Source organism: Cavia porcellus, unplaced genomic scaffold (genome assembly GCF_034190915.1).
Source record: "Cavia porcellus strain 051 isolate PalLab524CR breed Dunkin Hartley unplaced genomic scaffold, mCavPor4.1 scaffold_12, whole genome shotgun sequence".
In the NCBI taxonomy this organism is placed as follows: domain Eukaryota; kingdom Metazoa; phylum Chordata; class Mammalia; order Rodentia; family Caviidae; genus Cavia; species Cavia porcellus.
The window spans coordinates 18,939,165-18,959,668 of NW_026947495.1; the positions used below are offsets into that span (position 1 = coordinate 18,939,165).

General features: G+C 37.5%; 1 protein-coding gene across 1 annotated transcript in view; it reads right to left on the reverse strand.

Moving 5' to 3' along the window:
- Positions 1–2,478: 2,478 nt before the first annotated feature.
- Positions 2,479–20,504, reverse strand: part of LOC100715649 (5-hydroxytryptamine receptor 5B) — a 67,362-nt gene continuing 49,336 nt past the window's right edge. Inside the window, exon 2 of the mRNA XM_023561047.2 lies at positions 2,479–3,762. Within this exon, the coding sequence (XP_023416815.2) occupies positions 3,427–3,762 (336 nt within the window). The 3' untranslated portion in view covers positions 2,479–3,426. The remainder of the gene's footprint in view (positions 3,763–20,504) is intronic.

Genomic DNA, 20,504 nt, shown 5'->3' on the forward strand with positions numbered 1-20,504 from the left:
TTCCCAAGTGCACACACAGTCTTTTGAAGTAGCAATGCTACTTTTAAGAATTTTTCCTGTGTGCAAGGATTTTTGTTAGAGCATTGTTTGTAATAGCAAAATGTTGGAAACTACCACCAATATAGGGCAATAGTGAAATAAATCATGGATAGTTCCTCTAATGAAAGTATTTTGTTTACTAAAAGAATGGAGCTAATCCGTGTGTACTACTATGCGTGATTGTGAAGTAGTGTTTGGGATGGAGGAAAATGTGTGTGTATATGTGTATGTACATATACATACATATATGTTTATGGTAGATGTCTGCTTGTATATGCTTTGAATGTCTCTGGGAGGTTATGCATCAACCTGGTAGCTTTGGTTGCCTCTGCAAAGAGTAGAAATAACTTCACTCTATACCTTTTGTACCTTTTGAATTTTGTACCATGTACATATGTTATTCAAAAATAAATGTTTTGGAAATTTTTATTTAGTTTTCAAAAAAAAAAAAAAAAAAGATGATTCTGGCTCCTTAAATGTGCTTTGCTTAGAAAGATAAAGCCCTTGGGGGCTGGGGTTTTAGCTCAGTGGCTTAAGTGCCTGCCTGGCAAGCGTGAGGTCATGAGTTCGATTCCCAGCACCCAAAAAAAAAAAAAAAAAAAAAGCCAACTAAAAAGAAAAAGATAAAAGTCCTGGAGTTAAAGCAGTTACATTCATTTGCTTTGGTCTTAGGGGCAGTGGGCCAGTACAGAAGGAACTGTCCTCTCCTGGGGAAGCATACTGGAGGAAGTGAAATACCAAGTGGCTGGCTCTGTCCATTGTGTGTATTTTGGTAGTAGGGAAAGAAATGAGGACAGAGGAATGGACTGTAAAGTGGCTGTGCCTTGGGAGCAGACTAAATCTGTGGTCCTTCCTATTCCTCTTTCCTGACTAGCAGAACTCCAGTTTTATCCAGCCCGAGAAAAGGAATCACAACAACTATTCAAAAACAGTGATAGGAATCCCATTTCTGCTTGCCAGGAGTTGGTTTTCAGATGGGTATCTAATCCAGTTATAGCTTTCCAGGAAAGTCTTGCTGGTGATCAGCACATTGTACATCAGCAGAGGTTCTCTGCCTGTCCTTCCAGTTTGTTCACGTTGTTGAAAAAAATGACAAAGTATAAGCAACTTCATCCTGAGGCGATGAGAAGAAACATCCTGACAAGACAACATGGAAGAGTAAAAGATGGAAAGAGCCTGTTTCTATGAAGGCATCATGAGCTTCTGAATCAACCAGGGGACCACTTGCCTTGTGTTCTTGCTCTGTGAGAACATTCTGTTAGTGGGCACATTCAACCGAGAGGTATTTGAGTTTCTTGTCAGTCAAATCAAATTTCCCTATAAGGTTAACAGTTGAACCTGACCACTGAATTTGATTCAGTTCTCATCCAATTTGGTTTGCGATCAGATTTGTGGAAAGAGTTAAGTTTGGAAACTGAGGTGCCACCGTAATTGCAATTTTATATTGAGATGCTAGAGAAGGCCTCAGTCACTGACTAGTTGAGGGAGTAAGTCCCATAGAGACCTAGTAAATACAAGGCAGAGGAAATAGCAAGTGTAACAGTCCTGAATTATACCCAGGTCTGTTTGGGGAACATTAAGCAGACCTGTGTAGCAAGGCAATGGAAAGTTTGAAAGGAAAAATAATGTGATTTGACTTCATTTTACTGAGTTCCCTCTAGAGACTATGTTGACTATAGACTATATGGAGCCCATTTAAGAACACTGTAGTAAGCCAGATGAAAAGGTTAAGACAAGATTTATCCTTCCTGTTTTACACTGTTTTCTCTGTTCTTTTAAAATGGTGAACATTCAATTATTGTTTGCCATTCATCATACCAAGTACCTTTGTTATGGCAGTGCAGTGTTTTTTCCCAAGCCCTTTATTTTGAGTTTTTGCTTGGCTTGTGAGTTAACTGATCCCCCCACCCCCAACACACTTTTTTCGGAGGTCAGAGGATCCTCACTGAGTTTTTAGGGTACTGTTGAACTTGCAGTCTTCTGCTCAGCTTCCGAAGTAGCTGGGATTACAGACATGTTCCACCATACCTAGCTTAGACATGAGTTTTGAAAATGTGTCTGTATGGCTTGCTCTTCTCTCTTGAGTAAAACATTCCCTGTTGGCCCAAGGAGTATGACAGACACATGAAGTGGACTTAGACCTAACCTGCAGTTTGAAACCAAGCCCAGAAGAGTCCAGCTAAGGTCACTGAAACCTCAGTCAGTCCATAGGCATATCTGCAAGAAATTCAGACTTGTTTCTAAATGCCACTGCGATTTTGTTATTGAACATAATTATTGAGAACAGAGCTAAAGATTACTTCTAGTGTCTTTCAGCGAAGATTATTAATACAACCTATAGGTTTTGTTGGAAATGCTTTTGGGTCCTACAACAGGCATCGTTTTCCCCAATTGGATGTGCGTGGTTTAAATAAAAATGACTTAGAACCTTCACAAGGATGCCTTAAAAGTATTTTTTATTATACATACAAGTGAGTATAGTGAAGTAATGGGAAAAGTTCTCATGTCTGGTCTCCCAAGTCATGAATAAACATTGCAAAGGCCTAAGCAGGATTTCTCAACTCTGGCTAAACATTGGAATTGTGGTAAGCTTTTAGAAGTGCTACCCGAGTCATCCACCAGGAATGCTAACTTATACTGTTCAAAGAACAGCATCTCTCACTGGTTAAAAAATCATCCTCATAGACTGTAATACACAGATCACCAGACTAATTCTTTTAGAGTCTAATTCAATAGGCTAGAGATAGACTGAGGGTTGTTAACAAAATGGTCCTTATCTTCCTGCAAATTGAGATATACCTTGGTAATGTGGTTTGTATTACAACTGTGGGGAAGATGTTATGACCATGTTTGTGACCTGATGTGGAGTTTGCTTATAGAAGCAAATTTTTACTGGATGCTTTTGTTTGTGGACCAAATTGTTTGCAAAGGGAAACATTTGTGAATGGAGATATTATTTTGCCTTTTGGGGGATGTATAGTAGCTAAGAAGAGAGTGTCTTGAGTGGTTTGAGATATCTTTGCCAAGGAAAGGAAGTCAGTTTTGACCCATGTGTCAGTCAGTGCTAACATTAGCAGTAACTACCTCAGATGTTGTCATAAAAAGATTCTAAGGTGGAGTTTCTTAGTGGGAAGACGTGTGATGATCTATTGGCAGTGCATGCTATAACTATATGGGAAGAGGGCTTAGTTAGGTTTGCCATACCTTTGCTAGCCTTCATGAGACAGTAAGTATATGGCATAGTTGCTTCCATAGTCCATGCCTAACAACATGACTTTCAAAACATCATTAGCACTTAACTATGAGGGAAAGTGCCCAGACCACTGAAGTTGATAGATCGAAATTCATTTCCTTCTCATAACTCTGCCCATATGTCTTCAGCCCCTTTTATCTCTGCCTGGTAAACAGGCCTTTGAAGGCATTGTTATAGTTCTTGTTAAAAGCTGTGTAAATGAGGGGGTTAAAGAAAGAATTGGAGTAGCCAAGCCATAGGAATACGCTTTTCCAGATTGGGGGTAGGCTGCAGGCACAGAGAGGGCTAATAAGCTCAGTCACGAAAAAGGGGATCCAGCATAGCACAAACACTCCAATCAGAATCCCCACCATCATGGCTGCTCGTTTCTCCTTCTGCTCCCGCCAGGAGTCTGCACTTGCCTGGATGGTCACAGTTGCTGGGCAGCGTGCTGTGAACACCATCTCAGCCTGATGAGGTGCCTCCTTCACCTTGGAATAAAGAAAATGTGGCATTAACAACAAACAGGTTGGCTCTCAGAAAAGTATCACTGGGCTAAATGCTCCTTCAAAAATAGGAAATGCAGGTGAATGCTAAGAATCATAACTTAACAGAAAAGAAAGAAGCAGAAACCTCTATAGGAAGCATTGTTGGGCTAAGAAAATTGAACTCCAATTCACAAATTGTTGGGAGGCTTACTTAGTGTGGACACATTGGAGAACTAAAAACTCCAAGAGGATCTAGTCATGGAGGGGAAAGAGTCAGGGTGCATATTTTTGTAAGTTTATTACAAAATAATTTATGCACTCTTACTGCTTCAAGGAGTTAAACTAAGTCCTCATAGTAAATATTGAAGGGGGAAAAAAATCACATTATCTTTGTGTAAGTGGAAAGGGAAGAAAATCCGTGTTCAAACACATCAGGTCCTTCTGTCTTTAATAAGGAGTATCCTCATAAGTATAATTACAGGAGCCTAATTTACCACAGAGAAGGGAAATACAAAACACAAGTAACCTTTTGCTTATTACCTAACAGGAAGACTGAGAAGCATTAACGTAGTCAACTAGTCAACAGCACAGACTCTGCAGAGATTATGACCTAATCATAAGACTAAGTAATGCTTTCTGTCCTACTTATCACAGTTCTTTTTACCCAGTACATTATGCCTACCTTTCTATACTGCCCCCAAAATTACAAGACATACTGTCAGGCCTTAAAAAGCAATTTGAAAAGACCTAACAAGCATCATAATCACACATGGCCATGATGTTGGAATCATCAAACCAGGATTTTCTAAAAATCATAATATGCTAAGAAGATTAACAGAAAATAAGACAACATTGAAGAACTTTTAGATAATCTAGACAAATTTTAAGATTAAGTAATAGAGTTCAGAAACACTAATGAAAGAGAATGCTTTTTAGACTGGATGTAGCTAAGGAAATAATTTCTGAACTTGAGGCTGTGACATAGTGCATTTGTTTGTTTGTGGTTTTTTTTTTTTTTTTTCTCTCCTTTACAACGGGATCTTGCTGCATAGTATAGGCTAGTCCTGAACTCACTCTGCCCCAGGGTAGCCACAAACAGCAATTCTCTTGCCTCTCCCACCAGAGTACTGGGATTAGAGGCAAGCATCACCAGACCCAGCTTGACAATGGCAATTTCTGAAGTTGAAAAAAAAATTGAAAAGAGGAAAAAAATATTCAGGGTATCCAAAAATGGAAACATCTAAAATTTAATGTACATAAAATAAGATACCAGAAACAAGTATTAGGAACAGAAGCAGTATTTCAAACTGAGAATTTCTTCTAATTAATGTTAAATACCAAATCAGAGTTGTAGGCAGGTCAAAGAATACCACACAAGATAAATGCCAAACCAACAAACAGTAATATACAACTAGGGCTATTTAAATTACAGGAAAACTGATTAAAAAACAAAATCTTTTAAGAATCCCGAGAGGAGCAAAGGTAAAAAATACATCTAACTTCTCCAAAACCTTAAAAGCATAATGAAATTCATTTATGTTATCTAGCAAAATTCAAGGAACAAGAATTTGAAGAGAAAATACTCTTATCATATTCCATTGTTATAGGCATTCCAATAATGAAAAACTAGGCATTGAAGTGTTAGTGTTGAGGAGGTATCCTCTCCAATCTTGCACTATTACCTTTTTAAAATAAATACTTCCTTAGACAAAACTTCAGAAATTTTTTTTTTGCCAGTAGATCTACTTTGCAAGTTTTCAAGTTCACTGGGAGATGGAAAATGACATAGGTCAGAAGGTTTTACATGAAGACCGTAAGAGAATAAATGAAGGCAGTAAAAGTGTTTATTGGGGTTAATATTCGAGTTAACAAGTTTTCTCAAAAATATTAGCTGCAATGATATATTTAGTTATGCATGTAGGTATTTATGCATGCTTGCAGATAAACAGTTAAGTGAATTGAATGACAGCAATGATACAAGAGATGAAAAAGATGAATGGCGGTACTCATGAAGTATAGTGTTGACATTGGACTTGGAATGGTTGTGTATGTACATTGCAAACGCAAGAGCAGTTACTTAAAAAATAATTGCATGTAATTGATATGCTAAGAAAGACAAAATGGAACCATACCGAATTCTCAAACTACAAAAATGAGAAAGAATACAAGACTTTTTAAAAAGGAATGAACAAGGGCAACAGTAGTAAGTGCAGATATTAATACTACTGTCAGTAATCAGTGAATGCCATGAATCAATTACAGAAATTGTCCACCAGATGTGGTGGCACACCTGTACTCCCAGCACTATGTGAGGCTTCAGCAGGAGGATCACAAGTTCAAGCCCAGCCTAAGGCAATTTACCCCTTAACAAGAGCCTGCTAATAAAAAAATAATAAAGTAGGCTGTGGGGCTGTATAAGCGTGAAGGGTCCGGATTTAATCCCCAATATTTAAGGTAGGTGGAAAGTCAAAGAATTGAAAAAAAAAAAAAAAAAAAAAAGACCCAACCGGTTCATAAGAAATACAGTTTATGTTGTTTTTCTTGGCATCATCTTGCAGCTGTTGAATTATTATTTCCTGATTCCTTGTTATTTTGAAAACATCTTCCCTGTTCACTAGCTGCAATCTTGTCTTCAAGGTCTCAAACTCTATGTTCACTTTCATTTAAATGGTTTTGCCAACTTTGATGGGCTTTTTGAGTTCCTGTATATCTCTTTGAATCTGCTTCATGCATTCTGTTTGTTTCTTATATTGTTCATTCAGGGTTTCCATCTTTTTGCATTGTTCCTCTAGCTTTTTACTATGTCTTTAGGTTTGTTCAGCATTTCTTTCATTACATTTATTATTTCTTCTTTTACCTGGGAGATTATTTCTGATCTGAGTTCTTTTATAGCTTCCTGGAGTTGTTTCTTTATTTCAGTTGTTATCATTTCAGCAATTTCAGGTGTATGGCTTACATTTTCATCTGTGTCCATGTCTCCTAGGCTTGCTTGGGTTGGGCTAGAAGTTTGAGATTGCATTTTGCTCTTTTATTTTGCCATTTTCCTGTCTATCCAGGTTATAGGCCTCTGTTAGCCACTTAGAGTTGGCTGGGCATGGCCAGTTAGGCCTGCAGGGACCTCCCATACATCGTGTGGTGATTTAGGAAACTGGGTGTGGTCTTACCGCCTGGGAGCAATGTTCCAAAGCCTCCCCTTGCACTGGTATTCAACTCCCACACTTATGGCTCCTGGGACTGAATTCAGGCCCCTGCTATCTGCTTGGAATTCACTGGGCATGGCCCAGTTAGGCCTGTGAAGACTTCCAATGCTTCCTCCAGTGACTTGGGGTTCTGGGCATGGTCTTATCTGCTGGGAGCAATATTCCAAAGCTTCACTGTGCACTGGGATTCAGCTTATACACGTTTGGTTCCTGGGACTGAATTGAGGCCGCTGCTAGTTGCTTGGAGTTCACTGGGCGTGGATTGATAGGTATAAATGAAAAAGAATGTGACAACACAAATGATATCAAGAGGCTGTTTACAGAAGTAATAGCTGAAGATTTCTTAAACATGAATATAGAACTCCAGATAACCATAACCAAAAGAAAACTACACCCAGACATGTAATAATCAATCAACATCCCAGAAGGCCAACATAAGAATATTAAAAGGTTCTAGAGAGAAAGATCACCTATAAAGGAAAATCTGTCAAAATCACAGCAGACTTCTCAACACAAACAAGTCAAGAAGAGCATGGAGAGAAGTATTTCAGATTCTAAAGGAAAATGACTTCCAACCCAAACTGATGTACCCTGAAAAACTGTCCTTCAAAATGGATGGAGAGATAAGATACCTCTACAACAAAGAACAGCTGAAAAACTTAATGACCACCAAACCAACCCTACAAAGAATACTGAATAATATTCTAGATAGGCATAGGAAAAAAAAAAACAGTAAGCAAGGCAAACAGAGTGGCAAGGTAAAGAATGAATAGCAGAAAGATAACATGTCAAAAGTAAATCAATAAATACCAGTTATAACCATTCATGTAAATGGCCTCAATTCACCAATTAAATAAACTACCAGAGTGAATCAAGAAACAACATCTAATCATATGCTGTATATGGGAAACCCATCTAACCCAAAAGGAACTCACAGACAGAAAAAGGATAGAAAACAATACTCCATGCAACAGGATCCCACCAAAAAGCAGGGATACCTATCCTGTTTGCAGACAATGTGAACTTCACGAATACACCAAAGAGATAAAGGTCACTACATACTAGTTAGGAGAAACTTCAAGAGGAAGAGATAAAAATCTTAAATACATATGCACCAAATTCAGGAGCACTCAACTATACAAAACAAATATTAACAAAAATAAAAAATCAAGCAATAACAATTATAACAGAAGATCTTAGCATGCCCTTGACACAAAGGGACAGATCAACCAGACAGAAAATCAGCAAAGAAATAATAGAACTGAATCACACCTGTAAACAAATGCACTTGGTAGACATATACAGTGTCCCACCCAATAACATCAGAATATACATTCTCAGCAGCACACGGAATGTTCTTTAAAATTGAACATACGCTAGCCCACCGAACATGCTTAAATAAATGCAAAAGAATTGAAATTATCCCATGTATGTTGTTGGATCATAGTGCCATGATACTAGAAATTAATGACAACAGAAACTGCAAAAACCCACAAACACATGGAAATTAAACAATATTTCAGGCAAACAAAAATACAAATACATCTTACTGGAACCTGTGGGGCACCATGAAAACAGTCCTCAGAGGAAATTTTATTACGGTGAACTTCCATTTCAGGAAAACACAACAAACACAAATAACCTGGTGCTACACCTCACACATCTAGAAAAAAAAAAAAAAAAGAAGTCAAGCCCAAAGCCAAAAGAAAGGAGGAAATTACAAAGGTCAGAGCAGAAATCAATGCAATAGAGACTAAGAAAACAGTACAAAAAATTAATGAATCAAAGACCTGGTTCTTTAAAAGAATAAGTAAAATTGATAGGCCCCTACCCAACCATATTTTAAAAAGGAAAGAAAAAACTCAAATTCATGCAATAAAGAATGAAAAGGGTAAAACCACTACAGACCCTGTGGGAATATAGAAGATCATCAGTACCTATTTTGAAAACCCCTACTCTCATAGGCTTGATAACACAGAACAAATGGAAAGATTCCTAGAAATATAGGAACTACCAAATTTGGATCAAAATGTAAAACTGCTGAATAACCCAATTTCAATTAACAAAATTGAAAAGTAATTAAATCCTTACCAACAAAGAAAAGCTTAGGACTAGACGGGCTCACTGCAGAATTCTACAAGAAATTCAAAGAAGATTTCATGCCAACACTCCTCAAATTTTTCAATGAAATTGAAAGAGAAGCATTCTCCCTAACTCATTCATGGAAGCAAGTGTTAACCTAATACCCAAGCCAGAGAAAGACCCAACCAAAAAAGATCACTACAGGCCAGTCTCCCTAATGAACATACATGCAAAAATTCTCAATAAAATATTGGCAAACAATGCAGAAACTCATCAAGAAGATTATACACCATCACAAGAGGGATGCATCCCAGGAATGCAGGGATTGTTCAACATATGCAAATCAATAAATGTAATCCACTGTATCAATAGAGCAAAAAACAAGAACCACATGATCATTTCTATAGATGCAGAATAAGCTTTTTGATAAGGTCTAACAGATTCATGATAAGAACCTTACAGAAAATTGGAATAGATGGTCTTTACCTCACTATGATAAAAGCCATCTATGAGAAATCAACAACCAGCTTTATAGTAAACAACTGAAAACTGAAAGCCTTTACCCTAAATTCAGGAACAAGACAAGGTTGTCTATTATCACCACTCATTCAGTGTACTGCTGGAAATACTAGTCAGATCAATTTGGAGAGAGAAATAAAAGGAGTAATGATAGGAAAAACAGTTAAATTATTGTTATTTGCAGGTGACATGATACTCTACATAGAAGACCCCAAACTCCATTGAAAGACTCCTAGGTGTAATAAATAAATTCAATGCTATAGCTGGATACAAAGTCAACATTCAAATATCAATAGCATTTCTATACACTAACAACAAAACCACTGAGAGAAAAATAAGGGAAGCCACGTCCCTCACAATAGCATTCAAAAAATGAAATGCTTAGGAATCAATCTAACAAAAGAAGTAAAAGATCTATTCAGGGAAAATTATAATACCCTGAAAAAAATTTGAAAAGGATCTCAGAAAATGGAAAGACATCCCTTGTTCATGGATAGGAAGAACAAACATTGTGAAAATGGCCATTCCCAAAATTGTTATACAGATTTAATGCAATCCCAATCAAAATACCACTAGCATACCTCACAGATCTAGGGAAATCACTCGTAAATTTAATCAGGAAGCAGAAGAGAGCTGTAATAGCAACGACAATTCTAAGCAACAAAGGCAAGCCAGGAGGCATCACAATCCCTAACTTAAAGTTATACTACAAAGCTACTGTAATAAAATCAACATGGTACTGTAATAAAAATAGACCTGAAGCTCAATGGAATAGATTAGAAGATGTAACGACAAACACTGGGCCACCTTATGTTTGATAAAGGGATCAAACACATTCTTAATAAAGGTACTAGAAAAATTGGCTCACCATATGCCGAAAACTAAAACTAGACCCATGTACTAAAGTAAAATCTAATTGGGTCAAAGATTAAATATTAAAACAGGAATACTAAATCTGTTGGAAGACAAAGTAGGTAAACCTCTTGACATAGGGGTAGGTAGAGAATTCATGAACAAGAATCAAACTGGATGCAAAATGCTTCATAGAATCAATAACTGGGGTCACGTCCTATTAAAGAGTTTTTGCATTTTGAAAGAAATCTCCAGCATAGTGAAAAGAAAACCCACAAATTTTGAAAAAAATTTAGTGAACTGTCCCTCAGACAAAGCACTTTTGCCTAGAACATGTAAAGAATTTTTTTAAAAATCAGATCCCTGAAACTCAAAGACCCAATCCAAAAATGGGCATCTGAGATGACTATACAGTTCTCAAATACAAATAGCAAATAAGTGCATGAAAAAATATTTAGCATCATTTGTCATTATAGAAATACAAATTAAAACAGCACTGAGGTTCCATCTCACTCCAGAAAGAATGGCCAGGACAAAACTACCAACAACAAATGCTGGAGAGGCTGCGAGGGAAAAGGAACACTTCTGTACTGTTGCTGGGAGTGCAGACTGGTGCAAGCACTGTAGTCAGTTTGGAAGTTCCTCAAAAAGCTGAGATTGGAAGTCCCATTTGACCCAGCTATTCCACTTCTGGGCATATTCCAAGAAGAACTGAGAACATCATACCACAGTGACATATGTGTACCCGTGTTCATAGCAGCACAATTTGTAATAGCCAAATCTTGAAAACAACCTATATGCCCATCACCTAAGGAATGGATAAAAAAAAGCTGATATTTTTATACAATGGATAAGAAAGTGGTATTTTTATACAATGGAGTACTACTCAGCTATAAAGAATGATCACACTGAGATATTTATAAGTAAATGGATGCAACTTGAGAACATACTCATAAGTGAAATAAAGCAAACTCACATGTGTAAATACTGTATAGTCTCCCTAGTGTAAGAAATGGTAAAAGTATGTAAGATACAAAAAGCTCTTTTAAGTGTAGTGAGAGGATAAGAATCTGCTTGAAAGGTAGAAAATGGTATCAGGAAAAATGAGGAAAAAGAAAAAGGAAGGGAAAGGAAAATATAAAATTATATAAACACTTAGGATAGCTAAAATGATTGTGCTACAAATTCCATAAGTTCTTGGAACAAAAAGTTAACATTCATATGATTGGTACAATTGTGCATATTATTGTTTTCTGATCTGGGGAATTCTTGAAGATCATTATGTAAACTAACAACCCTAGTTATGCTCATATCACTTTGTTTTGAAGGCCTATATTGTCAGTGTTTTGGGCTCTTTGCTATTGTTATTTGTCTTTATTTTGTGTTTTTTCTAGCAATTTGTTTTGTTTTTCCCTCAAATACAGAAAGAATAGATATACATGTAGAGACTCATACATGCGTAGAACTTCTCCTGAACAGTTTATGAGGATTGATTATATAATACATGATGAAATGAACAGCTACTTTGAAGAAAAAGAGACACTAATGTACCCAGTGCTGATTCCTTAGCGCCAGCTGTGAAATCCAGCAATACTATTATTCTTTGTTCTGAGTGATTTTAGTCTGTTTTGTATTGTTTAATTTCAACATACATGAAGGCATGGACAGCTATTTTGAAGAGAATGAGAAACATTATGGCAGCCATTGTTGACTTCCCGATTGTCTGGTTTTCAAGACCTAAAATATCTTCATCATCCTATTCTGATCAGTTTAACACTATTTTGTTTTGAATGAACTCATTGTGTGTGAAGATATGGACAACTATTTAGAAGAAAATGAGACAATATGATAGATAGTGAAGATCTCCTGTTGTCTTGCTTTGAAATCTGTGTCTGTTACATTGTTTTCTTTGGATCTGTTGTGTTATGTTTAATTTTGCCCTCTTTGAAATAAAATTTTAAAAAAATAAATACAGTTTAAATGTAACGACATACACAAGTAAAAGGGATGGAGAAATATAATCCTGTACTACTAATGAAGTAGGAGTAAGTATGTTACAGAGTATAGTTTAAGAAAGCTATGTAGATAAAAGAGGAACATTGCATAATGATAACATGGTCAGTATTCTAAAAAGACATGACAGACTTCAATGTGTATATACTTAACAGTAGGTCCTCAAAATGCAGGAGACAAACAGAACTATAAAAAGTAGATGGATGAAGTATTCTGTTTTGAAACTTCAGGACTTTCTTAAGAAAGATTAGAGCCAACAGGCAAAAACAAAAACATTGATTATGTTGAACTCAACTGTTCTGCAACAGCAAACAAAAACACTGAAATGACACCCAGGATTTGATAACAGATGTATTTATGTCAACGGGCACTGATTGGGGTTATTCCCAAAATGTCAGGCTCTGATCTTTGGTGGTCTAGGGATTATATGGCATAAGCAAGAAGGAAGTACAGAGGTAGAATGGCTTATCTATTGTGGATTGGCTTATATAGCGTGCATCATAGTGAGCAGTTATGCATCACAGTGACCAGCTATTTCTATGAGACAGAATTAACCAGAACTAGAACAAGAATTATTACCTGTGCAACTAAGAAATTGAAGTATACTGAAGAGGAGGGTGTTGAGTATTTTCTGTTATAGTAACAATAATCAAGTGGATATAATTGTCATCTATAGTCTGTTTTAGTAACTATAGATTACATATTCTCCAATTCACATGCAACATTCTTCAAGATAGACCATATGGACCACAAAACTAATTGACAAATTTAAAAGAATAGAAATTGTACAATGTCTAGTCTTAGACTACGTTATGTCTTAGACCATGTTTATGTCCAGATGTACCCCTCTCCCAAACCTCATGCAGTCATATATCATGAGGCTTTTTAGAGGTGGCTGAATCAAGAATGCAGACTGACTGATGGTACACTGCCAGGATTAAGGGCACTAAGATTAAGGATGGATGATTACTAAATCTGAATACTGTTGGGTTTAGCACCATTGTATTTAGTGGCCTAAATACAATATATGGGACAGAAAGGCTTGCCTTTGTCCTTCCTTATTGCTTGCCATTTTCTGCCTACCATAAACTGTTCTCTGAAGCCACCCTGCCTTGGAACCAGCCAATTATGGATTGAAAGCTCTACAAACTGAGCTAAATAAACTCTTCCTCCCTTAACTTATGTGCATTGGATATTCTGTCTCAGCAATAAGAAAAGTAACTAAAACCCACAAGAGAATTAAATAAATTAATAATAGAAGGATAGATGGAAAATCCTCAGGTACTTGAGAGAAAAATGCCTAAATAACATATAGATCAAAGAAATCTCAAGAAAGTGTTTTAAAATAAAAAATGAAAGGAAAACTTACCAGAATTTGTAAGATGCAGCAAAAGTTGTGTATAAAGGGAAAATCATACCATAATATGTATATATTTAAAGAAGAAAAAAATTCCTAAAGTATTAAGTTTACATTTTAGGAAACTGATGGGAAACAGCAGCAAATGAAATCCAATATAAGGTGAAAAATAAAAGCCAGAAATCAATGAAGACAGAAAGTCAGTATAAAAAAGTCAATGAAACAAAAACATACTTTCAAAAGACAAGATCGATAAGCCACAGGACCAAGAAAAAATAAATAATATCAAAAATGAAAGAAGGGACATCATTACAGATCCCATGGGCTTTTAAAAGGACAAAAAGAATATTGTGAATACATCCATGCTCACAAATTTAGTAACCTAGATGAAATGGAACATTCCCTTCAAAGACACAAACTGTCAAAAGTTATGCAGTAGGAAATGTTCAATCTAGGAAGGCAACTAAGATGGCTCAATAGAAGTATCTTCTGTGTATCTCTGCCACAGAGAAGAGTTAAAGAAAAAAATTATTTTTAGAACAATGAGACCAGTTCTGTAAATTAGCAAAGACATGACAGGAATCCTAAATAATAGTGAGACTTGGAAAAACAACAGAGAGAAGGAGGCCTTTTGAACACTCAACCCAAGGTCCTCAAGTAGGTGTAAGGCTCCCAATACTACAGGCAAAGGATAAATGGGGAAATGCCAGCAGCCTTAATTCTAGCAGCAGATCTACCTCCTAATGGCATGAGATTTCTGAAGAATTTTCCTGCTTTAAGTCCAATTTTGAGAGCTGGCTGCTCTACAAGTGATTCCTGTATCACAGAGAAGACATTGAGTTTGGACCACCCACAATCCAAGAAAACAAGCCACCAGAACAGGTAGTGTTAGATAACATCTTGGGCTGATTGCTGAAAGCTCAGCCTGCCAGCAGCCCAGGATCAATACATGCTTCATTGGGGTGAACTTATCCCCCTCATCATCCTGCTACATCAGATCTAGTGGCTATTATAGCCACAAGTCCAAAGCACATCACCCATTCTCAACTTAGAGAATCTAGTGGTTTTCCCAGATTTTATATTTTCAGGAATGTGGAAACCAGTGCCACAGTCTCAAGTGTTACCTGCATATGCCTTGGGTGACCTAGAAAATCTTCATATCCACAGCCTTTAGACCACAGCTACTGATACTAAAAGCCCTGATACCACTTGTCCTTCAAACTGGAGAATGTATCATCTAGGACCCACAGCTACATTAAAGAGGTTAACAGGGTTACAATACACAGTACCGACTGTAGTCACTTTACAGGAACAGGAAAAGGTCCTTCTTGTGTTCTAAAAGTCCAAGTCCAGCATTACCAATGACACAGACCAGAACCCAGCCTCACCTTTTTCACTTGCCAAGATCTGAGAAAAGTCCAGGCTTATCCTGTGGCTCATAATTATGACTGCTGATATCACAGACTTAAGCATCTCATGTGAATCTTGTGAGTCCTGGGAAAGGTCCCTTTCAAATCATGTGCTTCAGGAACCATGTCTGCTGATGCCACAACCTTGTCATCTGTGATTTCCCTGAAGAATCTTGAGGTGATCCTCCTCACATCTTGCACCAAGACTTGGAAACTGCTGCTACAGGCTCTATTGTTACCAGGGCTAGATTCTGGAGCCAAAATACTATTGCAAGCCTGTCCATACATGATTTTACAACTACCTTTATAGAACGTTGCAGGCTAGTTCATTAAGGAATTCATAAGATGTGTGAAATTAGAGATAAAGAAATCGCAGAGACTGCATTTATGCTCCTTATAACCAAACCCAAAGATAACAAACTAATCTGTATCCCAAAAATCTTTTCTATAAAAGCTACTTCATAAAGTTGGAAGAAATAAATGTTATAACAGGTACATAAGCATCAGCATAAGGACATGAGAAATGTGGAAAAAATGACACCACCAACAGAGAAAAATAATCCTATATCATTAGACCAAAATTTGAGCTAAATCTATGAAATGTCTGAAAAGTAATTCAAAATGATCCTAAGGAACTCACTGAGGTACAAGAGAATGTAGTAGAAATGAGAAAAATAATGAGATATAAATGAAAAGTTTGCTAAAGATATATTAAAAAAACTATTAGTACTAAAACATTCAATAAATTAAACTAAAAGAGATTCTGCAACAGACTAGAACAACAAAACAAAGTATTTCTGAACCTGGGGGCAGGCCTTCTGAGTTAATCTGGTTGGGCAAAAAAAGAAAAGAAATGTAAAAGATGGAAAGATTATGATATTTATGACATCCCCATAAAGTAAACAAAATGATTTGTATTAGAGGAATTCCAGAAAGTGAAGAAAATGAGAATGGTATTAACCTATTTTAATAGCTCAAAATTTCCTAAATCTTCTAAGAGAATGTGATTTAAAAATGTGTGCATATGGATTAAGGATGTGATAACTAAACTGGATTAGTATAGTTCTGGATGTGAATAGTGGCAAAAACCAGTTTATTCTGGGTGACACCACCTAAAAGGTAGTTTGGTTAGAGTAAAAGGAAAAGGGGGCTTGCTTTTGCTGCTTGCTGCCTTCTGCATGCTTGGTTATGGACTGTTTCTCCTCTGTGATATTCCTCTGCCATATCATGTTGCCTCAGAGCTGGCAAACAATATACTGAAACCTCTACAAAATGTGATCTGAAATGAACTTTTCATTCTTTAGCAAATGTTGGATGTTTGGTTTTTAGCAACAAGAAACTAAGATAAACCCACAGTAAGTAAACCTACCTTCATTTTTCCAAAACACACATCCTTGGTCAGCAAAGTATGGTCAGCAAAGCATGGTCCTTTAGCCAAATCCAGCCCCCATTCTATTTTTGTAAATAAAATTTCACTGAAACACCATGCCCATTCCTGTATACTTTGAATATGCCTACTTTACTTCAAGGGCAGAAATCAGTATATGTAACAGAGAATACATAACCAGCAAGCCTGAGATACTTACTCTGTCCTTTATAAAGAAAGCTTGCTGAATTCTTATCTGTGTCATTTCCTTATTGCTTTAATGCAGCATTAAAACTTCAGTGTTTCTGCATGTTTTGATGGGTTCTAAACTCCTGACAGCAGTATGCATGAGTAGCTTTTTTTTTTTTTTTACTGTTTTGTAGTATCTAGCCCAGAATAGGTTATCAAACACTAGCCAATTGGTTGACATTTTAATTGACGTTTTTAAAAGGTAGAATTTACCCCAAATTCTCCATGTTTTGGTTGATACATTGTGTCAACTTGAAAAGTTTAAGAGCACAGGGAACCAGGATCTCTACTTTACAAAGGTCCTCATCCTGTGCAAGAGGAGGGCACAGAGATTTTGTGAGCGCTACATCTGCCCTGGGGGACAGAAGAGTGGTGTGATCTGTATATAATGTAAGGGAGCAAAAGAGGCTTGCTCTTCTCCTTTTGTTCTGGCTGCTTTTGCTGACTGCTTTTTTAAAGTGTTGCCCTGGTGCCATGCCAACCGTCTTGGAGTCAGTTGATTATGGACTGAGACCTCCACAAACAGTGAGCTAAATAAACCTTTCCTTCCTTCATTTTAGGTGTTGTGTATTTTGTCCCAGCAATGAGAGAAAAATAACAAAGACAGAATTTCATACCAGACAAGTGGGGTCATTGCTGTGACTATACCTGATGATGCATTTCAAGAGCCTTTGGAAATGGCTTCTGGGAAGAATTTGAAAAGGTTAGAGATGTCACCTGAAAGAGTAGCCCTGGAATTGCTTAAGCTGTTCTCCATAGGAGATTCTGGTCAGACCTCAGAAGACCAGAAAACCAATAAAGACCAGGCTCATGAGATTTCTGCTAGGAAGGACTGCACTGAGTGCTGAACTCCAGATGATGTGTGTTATGGCTTGGCAGAAAGTTTGTCTGTATTTTGCTTGTGTCCAGAGATTTTGCCTGAGACTAAGATAAAAGGTGGTAGACTAATCTGGCAGAAGAAATTTCAAGGCAGTAAAATGTTGAGGTGTGGCATGGCTGTTGTTGGGAGCCAATAGCCATATTTATGTTATGAATCAAGAGCAAATAGCTCAACAGGATGATTTAAAACATGTTGAGTTTGGCCAGGAAGGAAGCTCCAATAAAGCTGTGGACTGCAAAGACAGAGCTGAAGAAATGTCTAATGCGGAGAAGCAACAATAGAATAGGAAAGATAGCCTGAAGCCATCACAAAAAGCAGGAAGTCTCAAGCCTGTGCAGCCTCAAAACTGCAAAAATGAAAGACTTGACTTGAGGTGAAAGCCACAGAGCACCATGTTCCAGAATGGCAGTGGCCACACAATGTTCTAGAATGGTGGCAACATATAAAATTTGTTCCTCAGAATTGGATTCAGAGTACCCAGTGATCCACACATTCAACCCTAGAGCCAAGAAAGAGAAAAGCCTGGCTACTGGTGCAGCTGGCAGCAGACCTCAGCATCATCCACATGGCACTAGTTTTACATGCATACAGAATACAAGAGTTCTGAGGTATAAAAGGCTTCCACACCAATTTCAAAAGGCTTGAGAGGCCAGAGAGTGCCTCTGAGAGGGCACTGTGTGAAGCTATGAGTGTGAGGTCAAAACTGCAGTGGAGACATTAGTAGTTTGGAAAAGCCAGGAGTATAGATCATCTAAGGAAACTTGCAAGAAGGGAGCAAAGCCAACCAGGAGAGGTGTGGGAGCTACAACCTCCATATGTACCACAGGGGTGGAGTCATTCAAACGTTTTGGAACTCAAAATCAGATTGCTTCAGATACGAGATGTAGAAATACAGGAATGTTTTGGATTTTGGATTTGCTTTAGCCCCTATCCTTTATATCTCCCTGTTCGTAAATTTTGGAATGAAAATGTTTATCTTATGCCACAGTATTGCAGGTGTTTAACTTTATTTTCATTTGTATATGGGCTCACAGGTAAGAGTCTGTATTACATGTCAGAGGAGACTTGGAACTTGGACTGTCCTGCAGTGCTCAAATGGTTAGAAGTTTGCCAACTCTTACAGATGGAGTAAATATCTTTTGCATAAATGGATGTGCATTGGTTATTGTGCTAAGGGCAAAATGTTATGTTTCTAATGTAATGTAATGTGGATAGACAATACTGGTTCTTAAGGATTGTTAAATCTGTTTACAATGTGCAAATTATGAAAAAATATGAATAGCTACGTCTTTTTTCTGGGAACCGGTTTAAAGAAATGTGTCTGGTTGAAAAGGGGTGGATTGTTATGGTTGATAAATTGTCTCAACTTGAGAAGTTTAGAAATTAAGAGACTTGGCAGGGAGCCTTACTTTGCAAACCTCCTGAGCCTGTGCAAGAGGAGAGCACAGAGGTAGTGAGTGCTACACCTGCTCTGGAGGAGGGGTGGCCTGTGAACAATATAAGGAAAGAAAAGAGGCTCCCCCACCACCACCCTTTTTGCTCTGGCTGTTTTTGCTGACTGCTGCCTGGTGTTGCCTGGTGCCATGCCACCCTATCTTGGAGCCAGCTGATTATGAACTGAAACCTCCACATACAGCTCAATAAATCTAACCTTTCTCATTTGGGGTGTCACGTATTTTGTCCCAGCAATGAGAGACAAATAACCAGAACAGTTACCATTATGAAAACAGATATCAATTCTTTAGAGGGACAGATGCACTACAAAGAAAATCAAACCTTAGCATGGCAGAAACTGTCAAATCACAAAAATAGAAACATGGAAAATAACAAAATGCAATTAACAAAATGACAGGAGGAAGTTCATCTTAATATCTTTGAATGTAAATGGATTAAATTTATTGCTAAAAAGGCATTGGTTGAAGGTGTAAAAAGAGACATAAAGTTTCATAATTTTTGGAGAAGTAAGGAGCAGCAGGTCAGCCTGAGACTCAGAATCCAGACACCAGAATATAACAACTTCGGGAAGCAAAGAAGGGAGGTGGCTTCCTAGGACTCAGCAGATATCCAAAAGGAGACTGGAGCCTACAGGGAAAGTGAAGAGACAAATCTCAACACAAAAAAGAGGTGTAAAACTGCACTTTCTCCCTGACTCCTTGCTTACAAAATGAGAGGCTCAAATATACAAAAACAGTGAGGGTGGAGGATCCCAGAGGCCTCTATGAAGAAACACACCAGTGGAATGCAGTAGTGGATGCTGTGAACTACCACAGCTGGTAAGTGACTACAGTCCAAATGTCCCTTGGAGAAGTATTTTGGCTAGACACCGTTATACAGAGGACTGAACTGAACCTGGGATTCAGAGCTCGCCCCTGATAGGCTAGTTCCCTCTCAGAATTCTCCAAAACTGAATGAGGTACAAACACAGGAGACACCCATGGTCCAGTAGTTGAGATGAAGCTTGCAAGTGGCACCCTTACTGTTATATGATAAAGTAGTCAGGCACCAATCCCATAAGCAGGGCCTGGATCAGCCTTATGTGGAGCTGGAAGCAACTTAATGTCACCCTACCCTATTCCTACTGCTTACTGAAATCATCCAACATGGATCTGGCCTCTGTCTGACTCTTATCTACCAGAGACAGTGAAAACATCCCCTGATTTGGACATTATCACAAAAAGATAACTGCATGTTTTAAATCACAGAGAATGTTTCATTTTTTAAAGTTTTCTATTTTTTCTAAATTATTTGTTGTCATTTCTTGATTTGAACATTGTTTGTTAGGTTTTGTTTTGTACTTTTTTAAATTGTCTTTTCCTCT